Raw genomic sequence first — 21,520 nt, forward strand, 5'->3', positions numbered from 1 at the left:
CCAGGCCTCAAACAATTGGCCCGCTCCAAAACATATCTTTTCCCATCTCTTCCGCCATGCCCTTAGCCACCGGTGCCACGTCCCCCTCCCCCTCCCTCCCCCCACAAAGCTTAGTCTCCTGAGCCGTTTCTTTGTTACTTCCTCTCCCTCGATTCCCTATCATAGCACCTCCAGTAACTTCTCCCCTCGCAGCCCTATTGACACGATGCAACATCCCCCCATGCAGATCTCCCTTCAACTCCTCCACGCGATCCAAATCCTCTGTTGTAAACTGGAACGTCGTCCATTCGTGCACTTTAGCTTCTAGCCCGGGTGGTGCACGGCCTTGCGGAGTGATGACGGGGACTACGGCGTGGCGGTGGAGGAGCGCGGTATCGCGGTCTGAGGGCGCGGCGGTGTCGCGGTCGAAGCGTGTGGCGCCCAAGTCGTGGAGTTCGGTGGTGGTGGTGAAAGGTTTGGTGGTGTTGGTGGGTGGGTTTGAGGACATCTTTTGGGAGATGATGTTGGGTGAGTTGATGGATCAGCCTTTCTTTCAGAGCCTTGTTAAATTGAAAAGTTGGAGATTAGAGGAGAGATATAGCGAATGTATGGGTATAGAGCTGAGAGTCGGTAGGATAGGTGAGGAAAGAGCGATCTGGCGAGTGACTTTGAGCTGTTTGCTTGGACTTTACTAATTGATTATTGAACAATGGGAAGCTCCTTGGCAGGATAGGATAAAGGCATGTTCCAGTAGGCACAATGGTATGAGGGAATTAAACAATGATAGTCACATTGCTGGAGACAGTTGAATAGCATTAGTGAGAGAAGAGAGCAGCACTGCATGTGAGCTCAACATATAACTAACAAATATTCATACTACTTCGTCACATAATCGCTTGTAAAGCAAGCCCTACATACACCACCTACACACAATCACCATGCCTCTCCTTACCCTCTTCATCCTCCCACTCCAGCGCCATCCGCCACTCCTCAGCCCTTTGCCGCTGCACCCTCATATTCTCCACAGCACCCGAATCCTCTCTCACCCACCGCTCATAGCCCGCCCACTCCCCCTCATCCACCCGCTTCGCAGTAGCCACGCTCCTTCCCGCAGGACATGCATTAAATCCGCCTCCACCCTCCACCCATACCTGCAGCAGCCCGGAGCAAAATATTTCCGCAATAGCAGCCTGATTTGCCCGAAACAGCAAAAAGATAATGTACCCATGCATGCTGAACTGCTGCTCAAACACCCCGATCCGATGCAGATAGCTACATATGTCCTCGAAAAGATTCATAATATAGTTTGACGACTGCCGCAGGCTGTGCTGGCGAAGTCGACAGTGAGAGTGGCGTGAGTATCCGACTTCAGCGGGCGGAAAGGTAAAAGGCGTGCCCCGCAGGGAAGCCGGAGTGTCGAGCCAGCGCTGGTGGACGGCAGCACAGAAACAGTGGAGGGTTTCTGAGCGCTTTGCTGAGCATGACCTCATACTAGCAGTATGGAGGTACTTGCGGTGACCATTATTTGAGGAGTCCTGGGGCACGGGTGGATGCGTCATGTTATCTACGTGCCATGCGTGCTGCGAGATGGTGTTTTTAGCGAGGTAGTCCTCCACCATGTTGCTGATGGTGAGGTACTGGTTCGGTGTTGGCGGTGTGCCCTGGGTGTCTGTAAGAAAGTGAGCGTAGATGGAAGGTTAATAGTGGGCTCGGTCTGAGAGGGCTGTGTATTCGCTTTGGAGCTCTGGGTTGGTTAGAAGCCAAGATGGTAGATTCCCCGCTATAGCGGCTGTTAAGACTGGAGATGCTGAGGCAAGAATTAGTGCACATTCACGCATGTGCTGGATCATGTTTGCGGTGTCGATTACGGTGCTGTTTGCGTATTTGGGAAGCTCATGCCCCAGCACTTCGGTAATCAGGGGTTGGTAATGATGGGAACGGAGAAGGTGATTCCTTCTCTGTCTCTGGTCAGCGAGAGGTTCGACTCTTGTTTATGGCATTTGGGTAGATTGGTGAATAAGTTCCGGAATAGGAGTATTGGTTTTAGCGGTTTGCATTGCATGAGTATGACTTGTTTGTCCAGTATTCAAAAATCTGCATTTCATAAAAGATTTTGTTACAGTTTTTCAAGCATCGGGGAGATCAATCAGCCATTATGTATACATTTCATCGTTACACAGATTGCGGATACGTGACATTTCAAGAGTCTCTTCACACATACTTTTTCAAGAAGTAGCTTGAAGAGCCGAAAATATGGAATAAAACCTGGGTGATTGAATGGATTCTGACAATTACTATATGAGTCATGCGTATGCAAAGGTGATGGAGAGACATCTCTCAGTGAAGCTAAAATACGTAGCATATGCCAGCGTGCTAGCGTAGTGGTGTTCGCGGCAAGCAGCCTACGGTCAAAACTTGGATATTCCTGCCACGTATGCTGTGCAAGAATCCGTCTCTTTCAACCTGCAAGCAAGCCAAACAGATGTCGATGCACTAAATGTAGAGGAACGGTAACAAAAGATCGGGATGTAACGATAACGGCCAAGTGTGGCGTTTGTGGCTGGTGAGGCTACCACTAGCGTGTTTGACTCAAGTGCCCCTCCAGACTGTTGATAGAGCCCCTCCAAGCTGCACACGAGCTGCATTGTAGCCCACACACCACTGAGCAGGTAGGTTGCCACTCTTGACGCGGACCTCATATGACTCAGTCAGTATCACCACTGGCCAGAATTCCCTGACAACATCCCGATCACATCCTTTCAATACCAGCAAAGGCCTTACATCGCGCAGACATGGCTGAATCCTCAGCTACCGCACCACCACCCAAAGAGGAGGAGAAGGGCCCCTCCAAGCGTGCCCTTGAAAAGGCCGCGAAAAAGGCTGCTGCAAAGGCAAAAAAGGCTGAGCATGCCCTACGACCCAAAGAGCAGGCAAAGCCCAGCGCAAAGAGCGAGCCTACCAGCATCTTCTCCGAAGGCTGGCTGAAGCGCATCTATGAAGAGAAGCCCGTCGCAGAAGTCCGCACTCGTTTTCCGCCCGAGCCCAATGGCTTCCTTCACATTGGACACGCAAAGGCCATTGCAGTGGACTTTGGTTTCGCAAAACACCACAACGGCAAGTGCTATCTGCGCTACGATGACACCAACCCCGAGAAGGAAGACGAGATCTATTTCACGGCGATCCTGGACGTTGTCAAGTGGCTAGGATTTGAGCCCTGGAAGATTACCTACAGCAGCGACAATTTTGACAAGCTGTACGAGCTGGCAGAACAGCTAATTAACAAAGACGGCGCATACGTCTGCCACTGTTCTCGTATGTCTAACCGCGAAAACCCAAACGCTCCCAATCTGACCAGCATACAGGAGAGGAAATCAACAACCAGCGTGGCGGACCCGACAACCGCGGTAAACGCTATGCCTGTGCGCACCGCACGCGACCCATTGAAGAGTCCATCGCCGAATTCCGAGCAATGCGCGACGGCAAATACAAGGCCGGAGAGGCATTCCTCCGAATGAAGCAAAAGTTGACGGATCCAGACGAGGGCAACCCGCAGATGTGGGATCTCCCAGCCTATCGCGTTGTAAAGGAAAACTACCACCACAGGACAGGCGACAAGTGGAGAATCTACCCTACATATGACTTTACCCACTGCATCTGTGATGCTTTGGAAGGCATTACTCATTCCATGTGTACTGTTGAATTCCGCCAGTCTCGTGTTTCTTACGACTGGCTGCTGGAGCAATTGGACATGAAGATCCCCAAGTCAGAAGAGAAAGGCCCCATGCAAAGAGAGTGAGTGCACTTATTGCTCTCTACGTTTTTTGTTACTAAGAATAGTAGATTCGGCCGTCTCAGTGTTGGTGGTACAATTTTGTCGAAGCGACGCATCCTTCAGCTCGTTGAGGGAACAGAGGTCGAGAAGAAGAATGCTGATGGTACAGTCGAGACAAAGAAGATCCCACCAGCGGTGCGAGGGTGGGATGACCCTCGCCTCTTTACCATGGTTGCTCTCCGTCGTCGCGGTATTCCAGCCAGGGCTATGCTCAACTTTGTCGACGAGCTCGGCGTCACAGATGCGCTCTCTGAAATCGAGCCTCCGCGCTTCGAAGCCTCAATCAGGAAGCATCTGGAACGAACTGTGCCACGCCAAATGCTAGTGCTTGATCCCATTAAGGTCATCATCGAAGACTTTGCTGCCGAGGACGAGCAGGAGCTTACTGTGCCATACGACCCAAAGGGCACGATTCCAGGAGAGCGAAAAGTCAAGGTTGGCAGTGCAGTCTACATAGATCGCGCTGACTTCAGAGAGGAAGACAGTGAAGACTACTTCCGTCTGGCACCCAACAAAGCTGTTGGTTTGTACAACGTGCCATTTCCGATCCGCGCTAGATCCTTCTCCAAAGACGAAAACGGCAATGTCACTGAGATCAAAGTAGTCAAAGCTCCAGCCACTGAGAAGCCAAAAGCGTATATTCAGTGGGTGGATGCAGCAACTGCTGTCCCTGTCACTGCACGTCTTTACAACTCGCTTTTCAAAACTGAGTCTCCAAATACGTTAGACTGGAAAACGGGAGGTTGGGCGGACGATCTTAACCCGAACTCCGAGATCATCTACAGCAAGGCCGTCATCGAGAAGGGTATCAGAAACCTCATCAGTGAGACTTCATTGGATCTGAGCGGTTCTTCAGACGCTCTTGTGCGTTTCCAGGCACTGCGCACGGCTTACTTCTGTATTGACATCGATTCAACGGAGAATAATATTATGCTCAATCAGATTGTGAGCCTTAGGGAGGACAAGGGGAAATGAGCGTTTAGGATCTCCGTGTTTAACATAGATTAGAGCTCCGAGCGCAGTGGACATGCAATTAGGAGGCGTTGCGGGAGTGAAAGGAATAGCTTCGCTGCTTAGTGCGCCTCCTGTCTTTTGAGGCTGTTGGTTAGAAATTACGACACTGTTGCTCGAACATTCTCTTCCTTGCACCTCTTGGCAAATCAAATGGTTCCCAGAGATTAGTATATATTTGCATCGCTGCTCCAACTTCAGCGTATACCCACAAGTGTGTGGGGGCCAAATGAGGGTAGCAGTATCATTGGCTTGACACTACTACTAGCTCTGCTGCGTCAGCTTGGCCACTGGCTTCGACGCCTGTCTACAGCCGTACAGCCATCTCCCGGGTTGCTACTAAACGGAATCTTTTTCCCAAAAAAGACTCAGTTCTGCGAAGGTGGTGCCACCATTCGTGACCAGTTAAACTGCATCACCATCAGTCATGCTGTTCAGCTGCGCGCATTACGCTGTTCCATGGAAAGGAACAAGAATCTATTTGAATACATGATGTGCAGACTTTAAAGTTAACTAACACAAGTCGCAGACTAGTTTTTTTCTTAAAAAAAAAAGAACCCAAAGAAAGGCTATCGCTTACGATACTCCCTTTTTGACTTGAATCATCAGCCAACGCTCCGGAAGTTGGCGAAGCTTGAATTCGGGTCTTTCCGAGGCTGCATTATGCATATAAACTATTCTCCAATCACGAGTCAATTTGCACGCCCTTCAAGCCCACCTCGCTGCCATAATCAACCGGATGTTTAGATAATCCATTGTCGCCACGAATACGACCCGTTTCTCATCATCACCAATGACTCTGGTCGGAAATATCAGATTCGGGGTTTCGCGCATCATCCTCGCCAAAGGAGCGACTAGACATCGACTGAAAGCATCCGTCTTAGTGGCAATTTGCACACCGTTTTGACCTTGTAATTTCTATTGTACCCTGGGTTATGTCTTTCCTTGTAGCCAGATAGAATATCGACTTCCATGATGGTAGATGCACCAAATCGGTCAAACAACAGTACCCCGAATCTGGCCAGTGATTCCTCACCGCCAGAACAGCTGCAGAGAAGAAACACTTCAGTCACAACCATGGCACGGCAATACGAATTCTTCGTGACGACAACAAAACCACATCTGCCAAACGGAGCCGAACGGGGTATGATTCGTCGATTAGTTATGCGCAACTTCTTCGATACGAAGACAACTGCGCCGCAGGTGGATATTCCAGAGCAAAGCTCAGCAACCACCGTCATGGCAAGAAATCAACTAAGCAATCGGTTCCGAATCCAACGATCAAAAAGCGAAGATACTACCAAAGGCAGAAAACTTATGTTGAAGAATGGGAAAGGTAAAAGCAAGGGGAAAAGACGTTCGTCGCCCATAGGTACAACAGAGAACTATGTCATGGATCAAATGACAGGAATAGGATGCTATACAGCAAAAAATGCAAAAGAAAAATTGAGAGAAGGAACAATCGAACCGGCGTTGAAAATTCCCACGTTACGGATAGATCCAAGCGCTCATCGTATCGATCCTTTTGACATCTTGCCGATACCAGGGACGCCGCAGTTCGATATGTTATTTCAGCTATGTACGTGTGACTTGGAAGAAGAATTCCGTTCATAGGGGACGCATGTCTAAGTTGACCTCTTATGCTGACGTTCCCTTAGACAAAAGCGCACCTAAAACCAATTCTATTGCTATTGACGCAAAGAACACATGGCCAACCTGGACCATCCATGACGCTGGCCTTTTGCATGCTACTCTGGCAACGTGGGCAATATACGGAGTGCTTGCAAAGGGTCTTAGTGAGCTACATTGCTGTCATCTCAAGCACAAAAGTGGCGCCATCAGCGCCATCAGTTCCAAGCTCATGGAGCCTGATGGAGTCGTCTCAGACGAGGTTATTGGCACTGTCTTGATACTTGCAAGTTTTGAGGTCAGACTCCGTCTTTAGTCCTGGTTATTGTACATCTGCTGACTATGATCAGAATCTTTTCGGAGCATATGATACCGCTCAGATGCATTTAATGGCTCTAAATCAAATGCTGACTGCGAGAGGTGGGTTATACGCGATTGAACACAACGATGGTTTGCTACGGGGCATCTTATGGTGAGTTCATAGTACACAAGAAAAGATATCTAGTTGCTGAGTCGTACATTATTAGGGCAGATTTCCATACAGCTGCGGCTTTCCGGACACCGCCCTCATTCCCGCTTGTGTGCCTTGATTCAGATGCACCCCTCTTACCTGATGAACTCATGGAAGAAGCAGCATATAAATCACCCACATCGCTGCTTCAATTGTCCCTTGCTGCGACAGAGTGTTTCAATATCTTTTACCGCTTACATCGAATCTCCCTAGCAATGTCCTCACATTGGTCTGGAAAGGTCTCCCGGCTTACACTAAGCAACCTTCTCTACCACATGCAAAACATTATTCTCTCTGTCCCTGATCGATCGCGCGACTTCATCGAGTTTGATAGAGAGGTTCAAGCCTGCAGGAACGAGGGCGAAGAGGACCAAAGAAAGAAGGCAGATGCAGCAAGTGTGGTCGAGGGTCTTCTCGCTGCAACGCTCATCTTCGTATATACTGCCTTACGGGGACTGCCGGCCAATGCAAAGATCTTCGCCATTCTCCTGGGTCGGCTGCGCGTCGCCATTGATCGACCCGCTACTTCAGCAGTAGAGGTATGGGGACGCGAAAAGAACCTGAAGATGCTAGTCTGGGTGTTGGTCGTGGCGTGTTCGGTTGTAACATCTAATGAAGATCGCGCTTGGTGGATTTCGAAGCTTTCTGACATGTGTGGTATATTGGGGATTGAACGCCAGGCTGAGCTGGAAGATGCCATGCAACATATAGCCTGGATTGATGTTTTCTTCAATCGTAAACTAGACAAGATATGGGAAGATCTGACGGTGTAGTTAGTTACAGTGATGGGAATGTCAGCTGGAGCTGTTAAGGAAGACACGCAGGGCATATGCAAGGTTGAATATGGGCACATCGAAGATGGACAAATGACACATCTAACCATGATGCGTAGAAGATATTGGTCGTGTTGGCTCTTCCCAAGAACTACGACCAAAGAATCTTGTTCTATCTGTCTTAAGTAATTTTGATTGCACAGTGAGTATAAGTATTGACTGCAGGGTATGATTTGCGCTAGTCCACATCGGGCGTCTGGTAGTGAAGTTCCTCGACACGTGGGTCGGGAAAACTAGTGCCGACGCCCACGCGATGGCGATTGCGGCGGGCATTAAACTCGGATTTGAAAGACTGACGTTCGTTTGGACACGACACCACCAACGATGGCACCGCTTGTCGACAACCCCCAGATCAAGCAGGCCAGCCTGCACAACCCGCTGCCATTGCAGCTGCACACGTACATCTGGCCCTTTCTGATAATATGGCCAGCCTTCTCGGCCATATACTTTTCGCCCCAGCGCTACGAACAGTACATCCAGTCGTCGGAATGGACTTTTGTCTGGATTGCCACTATCACCACGTTCCAGTCGCTGTTCTGGCTCATGACGCACTGGAACGTTAACCTCAAGAGCGCCTTCACCACCACCTCGGCCAGCGACGTGCGCAGCGCTCAGCTTATCAAAGTGCAGCCCATCAAGAACGCCGGCGCTGCCGAAATTGTCAAGTTGGTCCGCGACAACGTTGGTGGGAAGCCCAACATTTCCTTCCTCTTCCAAAAGCGACGTTTCCTCTACGACGCCGAAAAGGGCTCCTTCGCCCCGCTCGCTTACGCCCTCGATACCGAGCCCAAGCCGCAGCTCAAGACGTTCCAGCAGGCACAGGGCCTTACCTCCCCCGCAGAGATCGAGCGTCTGCAGCAGCACTATGGCGACAACGCATTCGATATCCCCGTCCCCACATTTACCGAGCTATTCAAGGAACATGCTGTCGCACCCTTCTTCGTCTTCCAGGTCTTCTGCGTTGGACTGTGGATGCTCGATGAATACTGGTACTACTCCCTCTTTACACTCTTCATGCTGGTGGTTTTCGAGAGCACCGTTGTGTGGCAGAGACAGCGAACGCTGAATGAGTTCCGTGGCATGAGCATCAAGCCTTACGAGATTTTGGCATACAGACAGAAGCGATGGCAAGAGATTATGAGCGACAAGTTGCTTCCGGGCGATGTTGTCAGCGTGGGCAGGACCAAGGAAGACTCTGGCGTCGCATGCGACATGCTCCTACTCGAAGGCTCGGCCATCGTTAACGAGGCTATGCTGTCAGGAGAGAGTACTCCTGTGCTCAAGGAATCCGTACAGCTGCGACCTGGCGATGCGCGCATCGAGCCCGAGGGTCTGGACAAGAACTCATTTCTCTGGGGTGGCACCAAGGTTCTGCAAGTCTCACATGGAAGCAACATTGAGGAAGATGGTGCTGTTGTCCCAAAACTCGCATCTGGCGTCCCACCACCGCCGGACAAGGGCGCCGTTGCTGTCGTAGTCAAGACTGGGTTCGAGACAAACCAGGGAAGCCTTGTCAGGACCATGATCTTCGCTACAGAGCGTGTTTCCGCCAACAATGTCGAAGCCCTTTTCTTCATCCTCTTCCTTACCGTCTTTGCCGTCGCCGCCTCATGGTATGTGTGGCAAGAGGGTGTTAGGCTAGACCGCCAGCGCAACAAGCTCCTCCTCGACTGTGTTCTCATTGTTACAAGCGTCGTACCTCCGGAACTCCCCATGGAACTCAGTCTGGCTGTCAACACTTCTCTTGCTGCGCTCAGCAAATATGCCATCTTTTGTACCGAGCCATTCCGTATTCCCTTTGCTGGTCAGGTTGATGTGGCTTGTTTCGACAAGACTGGTACTTTGACCGGTGAAGACCTGGTTGTCGATGGTATTGCTGGACTATCTCTGGGACAGAGTGGCGCTACGGTCGCACCAGATGGTGCACATACAGATCTCGCGAAGGTTACAGATGTTGGCACCGAGACCACGTTGGTACTTGCTTCTGCTCATGCCTTAGTCAAGCTTGATGATGGCGAGACTGTGGGTGAGCCCATGGAAAAGGCTACCCTTCAATCCCTTGGCTGGAAGCTCGGAGCCAAAGATACTCTCCAAGCGGCAACCACTACTGCCAGATCTCACGCCGAACTTGTTCAAATCCGCCGTCGTTTCCAATTCTCGTCCGCCCTCAAGCGCCAGAGTTCCGTGGCTACCGTCCTTGTCAACAACAACAAAACTGGACGCAAGGTTAAGAGCACAATCGCTGCGGTCAAGGGTGCGCCCGAGACCATCCGCAAGATGTTGGTCAACACACCCCCACACTATGAGGAAACTTTCAAGCACTTTACCCGTAACGGTGGCCGTGTACTGGCCCTGGCATACAAGTTCTTATCTGACGACGGAGAATGGGGCCAGAATCGCATCAACGACCTCAAACGTGAGCAGGTTGAATCTGACCTACACTTTGCCGGCTTCCTTGTACTTCAATGTCCTCTCAAGCCTGATGCTATCGAGGCTGTTCGCTCCTTGAATGAGTCCAGCCACCGTGTTGTCATGATTACCGGTGACAATCCCCTTACTGCCGTCCACGTCGCTAAGCAGGTGGAGATCGTTGATCGCGAATGCTATATCCTTGACGCACCTGAAAATGACGATTCTGGCGAGAAGCTTGTCTGGCGTAGCGTCGACGACAAGCTTAGTATTCCTGTTGACCCAACTAAGCCGCTAGACGATGAGATCTTGAAAACAAAAGATATATGTCTTACTGGATATGCGCTGTCCAAATTCACTGGCCAGCCTGGATGGAACCAAATCCTGCGATACACCTGGGTCTACGCTCGTGTTTCACCAAAGCAAAAGGAGGAGATTCTTCTTGGTCTCAAGGATCGTGGTTACACTACTCTCATGGCTGGTGATGGTACCAACGATGTTGGTGCTTTGAAGCAGGCTCATATTGGCGTTGCTCTTCTCAACGGTACCCGTGAGGATCTCGACAAGATCGGTGAACATTTCCGCAATACGCAGATGAAGAATGTCTACGAGAAGCAGTGCAATCTCATGCAGCGCTTCAACCAGCCTCAGCCTCCTGTGCCGATCATGATCGCTCATCTGTACCCACCAGGCCCGACCAACCCACATTACGAGAAGGCAATGGAGGCTCAAGCCAAGAAGAAGGGTCTTCTCCCTGCCGCCAATGGATCCGCTCCCACTGAACAGCCTGGTCAGGTCCAACCTGCTCAAACCGCTACCAACTTTGCCCAGCAAATGCAAGAAAAGATGATGGCCCAGGAAATGGAAGAGCTTGCTGGTGAGCCTCCGACGATTAAGCTCGGTGATGCCTCTGTTGCCGCACCTTTTACTTCCAAGCTTGCCAATGTCGTCGCCATCCCCAACATCATCCGTCAGGGTCGTTGCACGCTTGTTGCCACAATTCAGATGTACAAGATTCTTGCTCTCAACTGTTTAATCTCTGCCTACAGTTTATCAGTCCTCTACCTTGATGGCATCAAATTTGGCGATGGTCAAGTCACCATCTCAGGAATGATGATGAGCGTTTGTTTCCTCTCCATTTCTCGCGCAAAGACTGTTGAGGCTCTGTCAAAGGAACGTCCGCAGTCGAATATCTTCAACACCTACATTATTGGATCCGTGTTGGGCCAGTTTGCCATTCATATCATCACTCTCATCTACGTCAGCCAATATGTGCAACGCGTCGAGCCCAAAGATCCAAATCCAGACTTGGAAAAGGAGTTTGAGCCATCGCTCCTCAACTCGGCCATCTATCTACTTCAGCTCATTCAGCAAATCTCTACCTTTGCCATCAACTACCAGGGCCGTCCTTTCCGTGAGTCCATCCGCGAAAACAAGGGCATGTACTGGGGTCTTGTTTCCGTTTCTGGTGTCGCATTCTCCTGCGCTACCGAGTTCATCCCGGAACTGAACGAGAGGCTTAAGCTGGTTCCATTCACCACCGACTTCAAGATTATGATTACTACCACCATGGCTTTTGACTTTGTTGCATGTTACATCATTGAGAAGAGCCTTAAATATTTCTTCTCGGATAACAAGCCCAAGGATATTGCGGTTAGGCGTCCAGACCAGCTGGAGAGGGAGATTGCAAGGAAGAAGGAAGAGGAGCTGCAGGCGCAGCGGAAGAAGAACGAGGAGGCGGTTGCAGTGGCTGAGGCTAAGGGGTTGATTAAGCGGTAGATTGGGGCAAGGATAGAGTCGTGCAAGGTTAATCTGACTAGTTAATATACAGCCATAGATGTTGTTTTCTCCCCTCAAATGTGAATCCAATAATTCGTGACTCTATTTGGTTGTGTAATCGCACAGCGTTTGCACTACCGCACAACAAAACGCGTTACTCTCTATACACCCGCCACACTTTACTCGCGCGGCTCACAAACCACAAGAAAAGGATGTACAGCAGCTACATCAAGTCAGCACAAGATCTTCAAGAATAACGCCAAGTCAGCATCAAACTTACCACTAACAAAAAGTCGTCCAGTCTTGACATCATGTCTTACAGTCGTACTCCCACTCAAAACCTTGGACTCCTTATCCTCAATCACCTTTTCAACCTTGTACTTCCCACTCTCCGTACCCTGATCCCCCGTCTTGCGAATACGCCAGATAGTTACGGGCGAAATCTCATTGTACGGATCGGAAAACGACTTGCCGGTCTGCGCTAGGCTCGGGAATCCAGGGACGTACAAATCGCCGTTTGCGTCGGGTGAGATGTTGTCAAGCGGCATACCGACGTGAATGGTGTTGAGAAGATGAAGCGTGTTGTTGTTTTGGGGCTCGAGAGCAAAGACGCGGACTTGGCCGTCAATGGCGCTGGGGACGTAGTAGAGGCCGTCGTGGCCGCGCGTGAGGCCGTTGGGGAATTTGAGGTTTGGTTTGGGGATGATGAAGCTTAGAGCCTGCTTGAGATAAGGCATGTAGGAGGGGGAGTCTGGCGTGGCGGTGGGCTTGAGGGTTGATTCGTCGACTTCGTTGCCAGAATAGGCGGAGTGGCAGGGTCCGGTGCTAGAGCAGTATGCGACGTTTCCGCCGCCGATGAAGTAGTCGAATTCACGGCGCTGGGGTTTTCTGTTAGCCTTTTTTTCTTGTGTGCTGATGTTTTCTACGTGCTAGACACGGGGTTCGAACTTACCAGGCCGAGTTTTACGGAGTGATCGTTGGTTACGAGGAACGCACCCGATCCATCGCTTAACGTTGCAACTCTGTTCGGGGTCCAAATTTCACTCGAGAAGACAGTGCGGACATGGCGCATGGTTTCCTGGCCTCTCTTCGTCTCGAAAACCTCGATGGTGGAGTTATCGCCCGTCTTGAATGCGTCGATGATATCGTTGGATGGTCCAACAGGAGGGCGCTGGTTGACAAAATAGAATTGGATAGTATCTTCATCCAAGATGAGGGCGTCGAAACCGAGGAGATCAAGATCCATGTTACCCGTGGCTCCTCTATAATTACCGGTTGGCTTGATAGACCGAAGATTGAAGAGACCATTCGCTCCAGGATTGTCAATGTCTAGAGCGATGAGTTCAGAGCCCCCAGCTCGACGTCCAGTCGCATTGACTTGATTCATCCTGCTTCATATCAGCCCTGATGACAAGCTACGATCTGGTTTTGCAGTTGGAAATGATGTGACCTACGCCTGGTTCCAAGCCATCCTTCCTGATGTTCCTGCGCATGCCGCATACAACGTGCGTCCCTTATCGTCAAGCCAGATGTCCTCACAGGCCTCCAGCCTAGGATGCTCGACACGCCGGCAAGAATACGGAAACTCATCTATATCTTGCATCGCCCGACCAACACCGAAGGTAACTACAAGAAGATCTTTGAGATAGATTTGATAAAAGGATGCTCCCCACGCTACTACGAGAGCGAGGAGCACCGCCTTGCTCATGAAGGCCATGTTCTGTCTCACCAGATTTGCAGAAGAAATGAGGGGGGAGGTGGGAGGAAAGAAAAACACGGAAAGGCCGAGGTGATATTTGGCGCTGAGACCTAGAAAGCTGAGCGAAAGTTCAACGCTGTTACCTAGGGAGTTACAGCTATGTCGGGAGGCTGTACACAAGCGGCCAACGCCTCAGCCCCAATTAGACCCTTGTGTGACCCACACATCGTACGTGGGGGCCAAAGCGCCTATTAGGAATATGGTCCATGGTGCCTTTATACGTGTCATGTGACTTGACGAAGGTTATCACTCGTAGCAATAAGAGAGTAGATGGGAATAAAGATGACGGTGCTACTTGTTGATGATGCCTGACGTCACAGGGTCGCTGATAGTACATCTCCCGAGGTCCGTTCTGCTACTAACGCTCGACAACGTCCCAACACAAAGTCTCCAACGCTCGACAACGGCAACCAGATCACAGTTGTAAAACTCCAAAATGATGAGGTCGGCATCCTTTGACGTGATAGGTACTTGTTTCGGGTTCTCTGCACCAATCCAAGCCATTCACTCCCGTCTGGGCCCGAAACTCAAGACCGCCGATGTGGACCCAAAAACACTCTTCTTTTCCTGGTTCTATGCTGCGCAGCGCGACTTTACATACGTCTCCATGACCGAATCATACGTGCCAATTGCGCAAATTCTAAAATCGACTTTCCGGCGCGCATGTGCCGTAGTAGATCTACCCACCGATGCTGTCACAGATGAAGATCTCGAGGAGATCATGAAGGCATTCCGGAGCATGGGGCCAAGAGAAGGCCTCAAGAAATGTTTCGATGGGTTGAGGGAAGCTGCATGGGAAATCTATGGTGTGACCAACGGCGGATCAGAAACGTCGCTGAATTACTACCACAGCGCTGGTATTGAGCTCAACGCTGACCATCTACTGAGCTGTGATGCGATCCAAGTTGCAAAGCCTGATGTCCGAGTTTACGAGAACGCAAATGAACATATATCCAAGAGATTGCAAGGGCGAGGGGAAAGGGAGAGGTGGTTTGTTGCAGCGCACGCGTGGGATCTGATTGCCGCGAGGAAGGCGGGGTTCAAGACAGCCTACCTTACATTCGAGGAACATGACCCGTGTACCGAGGTGTTTGGCAAGTTTGATTTGTATGCGTCCAGCATGGATGAGTTGCTGCAGAAGCTGAAAGAGCTGAAGTGAAGAACGGATTGAGAGTTACGGATAATCCAACTGAGCAGAATGAGTACTTTTTTGCACAAGATGCACCACTCGAGAAGAGATCAGCCAATGTATCATCCAACGCTGAGAAGAATGGAATTACATAGCGTAGATGAGACATGTTGATCAACGTGCTGGCTACTGCTGAACAACAGTGACTTGTTTCCATTTGCAAGCTACTGTGCCCCTACCAAGGTGTCGCTGTGAAGTAACAGCATAGCGAGGTAGAAAAATGTGAAGCTGGCAATTTCAGGGGCTAGGAAAGTATCATCACATTGTGTAATAACTTCCAAAAGGGCATCAATTCCATGTTATGAGTCTCCCTTCTGGTTGTCGGACTCGTGAGATGCACGCCGAGCAGGCGCAGTCAAGCTGGATGACTGTGCACCGCCCCTTTTATGCAGACCGACATAATGGTGAAGGCTCTTTGACGACTGGCGCACACTGGGCCATAAGCCTAAACGAGGCAATGTGAAGGTTTCAGGCAGGTACGCATGGCACCGTTTTCTGGGACCGCTGCTGCCGTCATCACTCGTTACAAGCAGCAATTGCGCTCTGGGGTTTGGCAGCGAATCTCTTCGCACCAAGCATGTTTATTGATTTACCCTCGAATTTGCCATCGAACCTAGTACCTATCGTACAGTAGACTGACGGCGCACTCGTGCGTCTATCGAGGACCCCATTCGGCATCAACTAAGAATGGGGAACAGGGTTGTCGTCCCTAAGGGCTCGTCTCTTTGCGATTAATGCTCCTGTCTACTGTCTGGGGCACTATCAATCGAATAGTACGTAACAAGGCAGGGTTGCTTGCTTTGTGGCGGCTTCTACGCCAGGTTGATGCTGGCGATTGTAGCACTAGAGGTAGGCCGGGCAGTAGACAGAGGATGCAGATTAGGTTTGGTCATCTTTTTTTTGGCTTTTTGATATACAGTTCGACTCGCATAGGTGTGGTACTTCTGTTTTTTCCTCTCTTTTTTTTGCAGTCTTCTATCCGTACAGCAGGTACGCTACGAGCAAGCAACGACCCGACGACTCACTCACAATCACACATGTGTTGCACACTAACTCATAAAGAATTATCGCAGTTAACCTCTCCATCTCTTCACTTTGCCCCTCTACCACCAAGTTATATCTCTACGCCTGCTGTCCCCAGCTCGCCTAGCACAGCACTATATCTGCGATGCATTCTCCATGAGTGAATGCTTAGCCGTAGAGCAGCGGGCCTAATCATTCCTCTCAGCGCTCATCCCTTCCACCGTCACATCGCTGAGTAGATCACTTTTGTATTTACTATCGGCTGGCAGGTGGTTTAGTCATCTTAACTTGAACGCGAGTATCTCTGTTTGCGAGAACTCTTCGTGTACTGTATTCAGCCGCTCTCTTCGTTAACCACTCTACCAGAGCGTCTTAGATTTTCAAATCACCAACCCAAGTAGGAATAGCTCCAAGTAGTAACTACACATAGTAGTTCAAAGTTATTTTTTCAGAATAAGTTGTTTTATGCCATCCCTCTGTATCTACGGAAGTAGAGACTCGGATGGCATCCATGCGGGCGTAGATTTGCTTATGGTCGGGTAAAATTGTAGCAATAGACCGGCTAACGGAACAGACACTACCGATACCCGGATGCAAGGTAGCCGGGATCTAGTATTTCGATTGTTCCACACCTATTCATAACCCCGCCTACTAGATGAGCAACAGACATTTTTGTCCCGACTTAGTCTCGTTAACAACAGTCTTCTACCCTCGTTACCTATCACATGTGGACAGCATGTGGCGGGCATTCAAAATTAATGTCTCAACAAGGGTTCTTGACGGTTCATATAGGTATCAACGAACACGAATCGGATGAGTAAACGTAGGGAAGTGTTATATATGTATATATGAATTGTATTAGTGTGACTTATCCTAGTAGGGTGTAAGCACTAGTATCTCTTGAGTCCGACTCCATTTCGAATTGCCGCATCACTCACATGTAGCTAATAATACCATTTCAGAATAGCTAAATGATGGTCTTAGTACTGTAGACCGACTTTAGTTAGGCGCACATAGCACTGCCTAGGCTTGCTTGTGATGCCGACAATTGAACTGTAGCTAGACAGCTCGGATGGACAGGGGGAAAGATGAAAGTTCCAAACGATGAGGGCAAGGTTGGGTCGGAGTTCCACGTACGCAAGTCTCCTTCCTCAGCAGCCTCTATGACCAAGACTAAAAGCAAGCTTTGGATCAGAGGTATCATTGAACAACTCCTCATCTCGACCATTATTTTCTAGTGAGCGGATTAGCCATCGGTCGGGATCAAAAGCGTCGGCATTGTGGTTAGCCCACAAGCGACCATGAACTGTGCTGTTGACCCTAGAACAATAGGTTTCTCTTCAAAGGCGCTCATCAACACGGAAGGGCGAGCTGCAGATGCTCGGGCCCTGAGTAGAGAGCAGCACAGTTGTGCCTTTGGGAATGTGTAGACCGAGAATTTGCGTGTCTACCATGGCCCCGCGGTCTAGCGCCGGCGTCGTTCCTTTACACCGTAGAATATCATCGCAAATTCGAGTTTTCCCCTCAAAGGCTTGTCACTGCGAGACGAGATATGTCCCCAATCATAACATCTTGTTCAATGGATACATACGAAACATACTAATTCTGGTGAAGCATTGAAATTCCTAAAGAATTAACTGAGTTTAAGATAGGGCCGTAGACCCTCTATACGCAACTGGAGCTTCTTTGGCCTAAGAGATACCGAATATCTCAGGATGTAGTGTCTCTCGACCTTGATTTAGAAGATGGTAATAAAGAGACTCCAAAGTTTGATCTATAGGGACGTTGATTTTCCCGTACAACCTCTACAATCCACAGAAGATCTAACTGCTAACTACAATCCCGGGTAATCCTCCAGATTGTTGATATTCTTCAAGGACACGCCGATAACCATTGAACCCTCCACCGAAAGGTGCTCCTCGTGCCTTGACTCTGGCCTCATCAGGTGTTGTTTTCGTCACATCTTCGTATCCTGTCATGTAGCCAGGCGTACATAGCCCAGCTAACGAGAACCGTCCAGCTCTTTTGGCGACCTCATCACCCCAACCCTCTTCGGCTTCCTTTGTTGGTTCAACAACAATTTTGTTAGGATCGTCGATTTTGTCAAATGCTGTGCGTAGAATATATGCGATGTGTTTCGCAGCGATGTCGAAGACTGATGTAAAATTGGTACTCACAGCACCACCCCTAGGACTAATCACGAACAAGTTCGGAAATTCGCTCGTCATGATACCGTGTAATGTTGCAAATTCCTTGGTTCGAAACTTGGTCTCGAGTGATTTACCATCACGCCCAATTATGGGGAATGGCCAATAAGCCCCAGGGGCACTAGACAAACCCGTAAAGAACCCAGTGGCGAAGACTAGGACATCAAGATCGTAGGGGGTCCCATTGACAACCGGCCCAAATGGAGTGCATTTTTCCAAGCCTTTGCCATCCAAGTCGACCAGAGTGACGTTGTCCCTATTGAATGTAGATAGATACTCGTCATGGAATGTAGGCCTTTTGCACCATCCATAATACCATGGCTGCAGCTTTGATGCAGTGATTGGGTCATGCACTTGGCTCGCAATATAGGCCCGACTTTTTTCTCCGATTTCCAGATCGAGTTTCACCATCTCCTGTCGATACTCAAGGTTTTCGTGGGTGACGATCTCGGAAGCACTCCCCTGTAGTGCAAAAAATGATGTGGATCGGGTCCAGCCATCATTGACTAAATCGATTTCAGTGCCTTCACCGCAAAGAACGGCATCGAAATTGATCATTCTTTCTGCCTGCCAGCCCTTTTTGTACGCAATCTTCTTCCAGTCCTCTTCTGTGATCTCTGATTGCTCTCGATAGCCGACAAAGGATGGGGTACGTTGAAAGACGTATAGATGCTTTGCGGATTTTGCAAGCTGAGGTACAATTTGTACGGCAGTAGCACCGGTACCCACAATACCTACTACCTTGTCTTTCAGCTTTGACATGTCTGGCTGCGCCTGAGTTCCACCGGTCAATTCGTAATCCCACCGAGTGGAATGTAGTATCTTGACATTTCGCCGCATCTCATTGAAACCTGCCAACTTGGGAATTTGCGGGATAGGAAAGATTCCAAAAGATGGCATAACAAATTGAGCCTTCACTCGAATTTCTGTTGTTCGGCCCTTCTTGTGATTCTGGAGCATCGAGACTTCCCATCGCCGTGTTGGTTCATCCCACCGCATGCCTGTGATCTTGTGGCCAAATTGTGCTTGAATATTCCACTTCTTGGCTATTCGCTCCGCGTGTTCACGAATCTCAGTTCCATAGGCATATCTATGCTTTGGTACATACCCTGTTTCTTCGAGTAAAGGCATGAAACAATGGCTCTCAACGTCGCAGCCCACGCCTGGGTATCTGTTCCAGTACCTTTCCTTCGTTAGCCTTTGTCTAGATACTCAAAAAGCGGCTTTACCATGTTCCGCCGAATCCTCCAGCTTTGTCGACAATAACCACATCCTTGGAGTCAAATCCGGCCTCAATCACTCTCACTGCTGTTAGTAGACCGCTATGGCCGCCGCCTCCAGCAATAAGCAACTTCACTTCTGAGCCTTCATGCAAGGGCTGATTGGCAGCCGCAGTTTCATGATCAAACCAAGGATCGGTATCAAGTTCCGGCACTTTGTCGAAGGAAACGAATTGTTCAAAGCCACCTTCATTACGATTCAGTCGCTTGTCTCGCTCGCCCCGATATTGATCCTGTAAAAAAGAGGACATTGGTAGTGGGTGATATTAATGTTATATCTTTGAAAAGATGGTTGATGTAGAAAGAATGCAAGATGATTTTGCTTCTGTGGTTTTCGATCAACTTCACTTATTTATATAATTTTCATTCTCACATATTGGGATAGTACTTCCGAAAAGAGGCGCGAGATTGAGGGTACAGCAAATAAGCATTCCGTCCACTCGGCGCAAATGGAACTACTATGCTACATGTCACAAGTTTTATACTGTGGGGAGGCTAAAATCTGATAATCCGGCACTCCGTCGGACGGATCTTTACCTAAATAGGTAGTAACGATTATATAATCATCTCCGCGATGTTACAATAGAAGCTTAGGAGTAGATTACTCTAGAATATTTAGGAAATCTGGTAGCTAAGATAGGCGATAGGTAGTAAGCTGTGATAGATGCTGAAGGCGGCTATACTAAATAGTAACTAGCTTCTTATTACTATCTGAAATTAGATTAGTTAAAATAATCCCTTACAAGTGGCCTACTTATATTACTTCTGGCATGTAGCATAGTAGATAAGTATTTTAATTACCGGCAAAAGTCTATACTTACGCTAAGACGCCAGTGATGGCGATCCCGCCTGGGCTTGAGGCAACAGCGGCTCTCAGTCGACCGAAAACATTCGGTCGAAGACTATCTACTCGCCAAAGTAGCGCATCATTGATGACGCGTAACTATGCACTAGGATTATATGACGTGTACCATATTTTGAATAATACAAATCGGCAAAAAGGACGCACCTCGTTAATAAGAAAAAGCAATCACTATACACCACACAGTTGTAAAGATAATAGATGGCAGAAACAATACTAATCAATTCATGAAACTCACGCTTGTAACCCAAAAACTTCAGGAATTGATATAACAAGAGTATCTAGGGCTCTTTGCTAAAGAGCCGGCTCGTTGCTTAGCTCGGCTGTTACCAGAGCAGTCTCTACTGTGTAGTAGTATAACTGTAACGGCTCAGTGTCTGTTGCTACGTGTCGGCATGTCAGCTTACCATAGGATTTTAGCGTAACTGCGTGTGATCAGTGCGTACAACAGCTCAGCCAATGCAATACCCTACTAAAATACGTATTGTGCCGGTGCACAGAGTCACGCGTGACCCTTGTGCTGACACTATGATCCAACCATCCTTGTAACGGGCTGAACGCCCTTTGGATAGCTCCTCGATGGAATCTCGGTTTGAGCTACGCTCGCGCCATCTGAACTACGTTCAGAGGACAATGTTACAAGTAACAAGAAGGATTCTCTCCTTAACAAGAGACGAGACAGCCGAAGGCCCACAGACGCCTACATTAGAAGATAATAATTATTATAGAGCCTAGAGTTACGTAATATACTATCCTACTAAGACTAACTATTCTACTAAGTATTGAATAGTAGTAGGTTTTAGAATAGATAGAATAGTAGAACTAAAAGTAATAAGAATATAAGAATAGAGAGATTTTATTATTACTCTTATTATAGTTTACTTAAATTATACCTTTTTACTAGTTACTTTATTTAATAAGATTATTTGTTACACGGGGTTGGGTGCTGATACTTCTTTAGGCTCAATCTAGGTTAGAGCGAGCGAGATGGTATAAAGAGCTCCGTGTAGGCTGGTAAACGGGTCTCCACATCAGGATCTCTTTCTCCTAAATAGCTCTACTAGTTCTTGCCTAATTAGGAAGTTTAGTACCTTATTTTATAGCCTTAAATTAGAGCTTTTCTTTTATCTATAATAGTAGTAGGCTAACTCGAATAGGTAAGACGTTATTTAAGATTAGAGTAAAATGTAGAGACCCAACTCTTAGCACGACAGATT

At 48.8% G+C, this 21,520-nt stretch overlaps 9 protein-coding genes across 9 annotated transcripts; 5 read left to right on the top strand and 4 right to left on the bottom strand.

Moving 5' to 3' along the window:
- Positions 1 to 7: 7 nt before the first annotated feature.
- On the bottom strand, positions 8 to 487 carry COCVIDRAFT_39725 (hypothetical protein; the record flags this gene model as incomplete). The annotated part of the gene is made up of 1 exon (XM_014698927.1): positions 8 to 487. The coding sequence occupies one exon, from the start codon at positions 485 to 487 to the stop codon at positions 8 to 10; it is 480 nt and encodes a 159-aa protein (XP_014554413.1).
- Positions 488 to 902: 415 nt separating this feature from the next.
- COCVIDRAFT_39726 (hypothetical protein) lies at positions 903 to 2,198 on the bottom strand (the record flags this gene model as incomplete). The annotated part of the gene is made up of 3 exons (XM_014698928.1): positions 903 to 1,648; positions 1,808 to 1,965; positions 2,143 to 2,198. 3 exons carry the CDS (start codon positions 2,196 to 2,198, stop codon positions 903 to 905), a joined length of 960 nt encoding a protein of 319 aa, XP_014554414.1.
- Positions 2,199 to 2,771: 573 nt separating this feature from the next.
- Positions 2,772 to 4,786, top strand: COCVIDRAFT_105034 (hypothetical protein; the record flags this gene model as incomplete). Its single annotated transcript, XM_014698929.1, has 3 exons — positions 2,772 to 3,291; positions 3,342 to 3,771; positions 3,820 to 4,786. 3 exons carry the CDS (start codon positions 2,772 to 2,774, stop codon positions 4,784 to 4,786), a joined length of 1,917 nt encoding a protein of 638 aa, XP_014554415.1.
- A 1,008-nt stretch (positions 4,787 to 5,794) lies between these two features.
- COCVIDRAFT_105154 (hypothetical protein) lies at positions 5,795 to 7,735 on the top strand (the record flags this gene model as incomplete). The annotated part of the gene is made up of 4 exons (XM_014698930.1): positions 5,795 to 6,401; positions 6,481 to 6,749; positions 6,802 to 6,923; positions 6,979 to 7,735. 4 exons carry the CDS (start codon positions 5,795 to 5,797, stop codon positions 7,733 to 7,735), a joined length of 1,755 nt encoding a protein of 584 aa, XP_014554416.1.
- A 384-nt stretch (positions 7,736 to 8,119) lies between these two features.
- On the top strand, positions 8,120 to 11,983 carry COCVIDRAFT_28570 (hypothetical protein; the record flags this gene model as incomplete). The annotated part of the gene is made up of 1 exon (XM_014698931.1): positions 8,120 to 11,983. The coding sequence occupies one exon, from the start codon at positions 8,120 to 8,122 to the stop codon at positions 11,981 to 11,983; it is 3,864 nt and encodes a 1,287-aa protein (XP_014554417.1).
- Positions 11,984 to 12,162: 179 nt separating this feature from the next.
- COCVIDRAFT_105051 (hypothetical protein) lies at positions 12,163 to 13,700 on the bottom strand (the record flags this gene model as incomplete). The annotated part of the gene is made up of 4 exons (XM_014698932.1): positions 12,163 to 12,206; positions 12,264 to 12,861; positions 12,936 to 13,371; positions 13,438 to 13,700. The coding sequence occupies 4 exons, from the start codon at positions 13,698 to 13,700 to the stop codon at positions 12,163 to 12,165; spliced, it is 1,341 nt and encodes a 446-aa protein (XP_014554418.1).
- A 478-nt stretch (positions 13,701 to 14,178) lies between these two features.
- On the top strand, positions 14,179 to 14,901 carry COCVIDRAFT_105130 (hypothetical protein; the record flags this gene model as incomplete). Its single annotated transcript, XM_014698933.1, has 1 exon — positions 14,179 to 14,901. One exon carries the CDS (start codon positions 14,179 to 14,181, stop codon positions 14,899 to 14,901), a length of 723 nt encoding a protein of 240 aa, XP_014554419.1.
- Positions 14,902 to 15,968: 1,067 nt separating this feature from the next.
- On the top strand, positions 15,969 to 16,118 carry COCVIDRAFT_105032 (hypothetical protein; the record flags this gene model as incomplete). Its single annotated transcript, XM_014698934.1, has 1 exon — positions 15,969 to 16,118. The coding sequence occupies one exon, from the start codon at positions 15,969 to 15,971 to the stop codon at positions 16,116 to 16,118; it is 150 nt and encodes a 49-aa protein (XP_014554420.1).
- A 1,659-nt stretch (positions 16,119 to 17,777) lies between these two features.
- Positions 17,778 to 19,692, bottom strand: COCVIDRAFT_105144 (hypothetical protein; the record flags this gene model as incomplete). Its single annotated transcript, XM_014698935.1, has 2 exons — positions 17,778 to 19,344; positions 19,391 to 19,692. The coding sequence occupies 2 exons, from the start codon at positions 19,690 to 19,692 to the stop codon at positions 17,778 to 17,780; spliced, it is 1,869 nt and encodes a 622-aa protein (XP_014554421.1).
- Between the last annotated feature and the right edge of the window lie 1,828 nt (positions 19,693 to 21,520).

Source organism: Bipolaris victoriae (assembly GCF_000527765.1).
Source record: "Bipolaris victoriae FI3 unplaced genomic scaffold scaffold_70, whole genome shotgun sequence".
In the NCBI taxonomy this organism is placed as follows: Eukaryota; Fungi; Ascomycota; class Dothideomycetes; order Pleosporales; family Pleosporaceae; genus Bipolaris; species Bipolaris victoriae.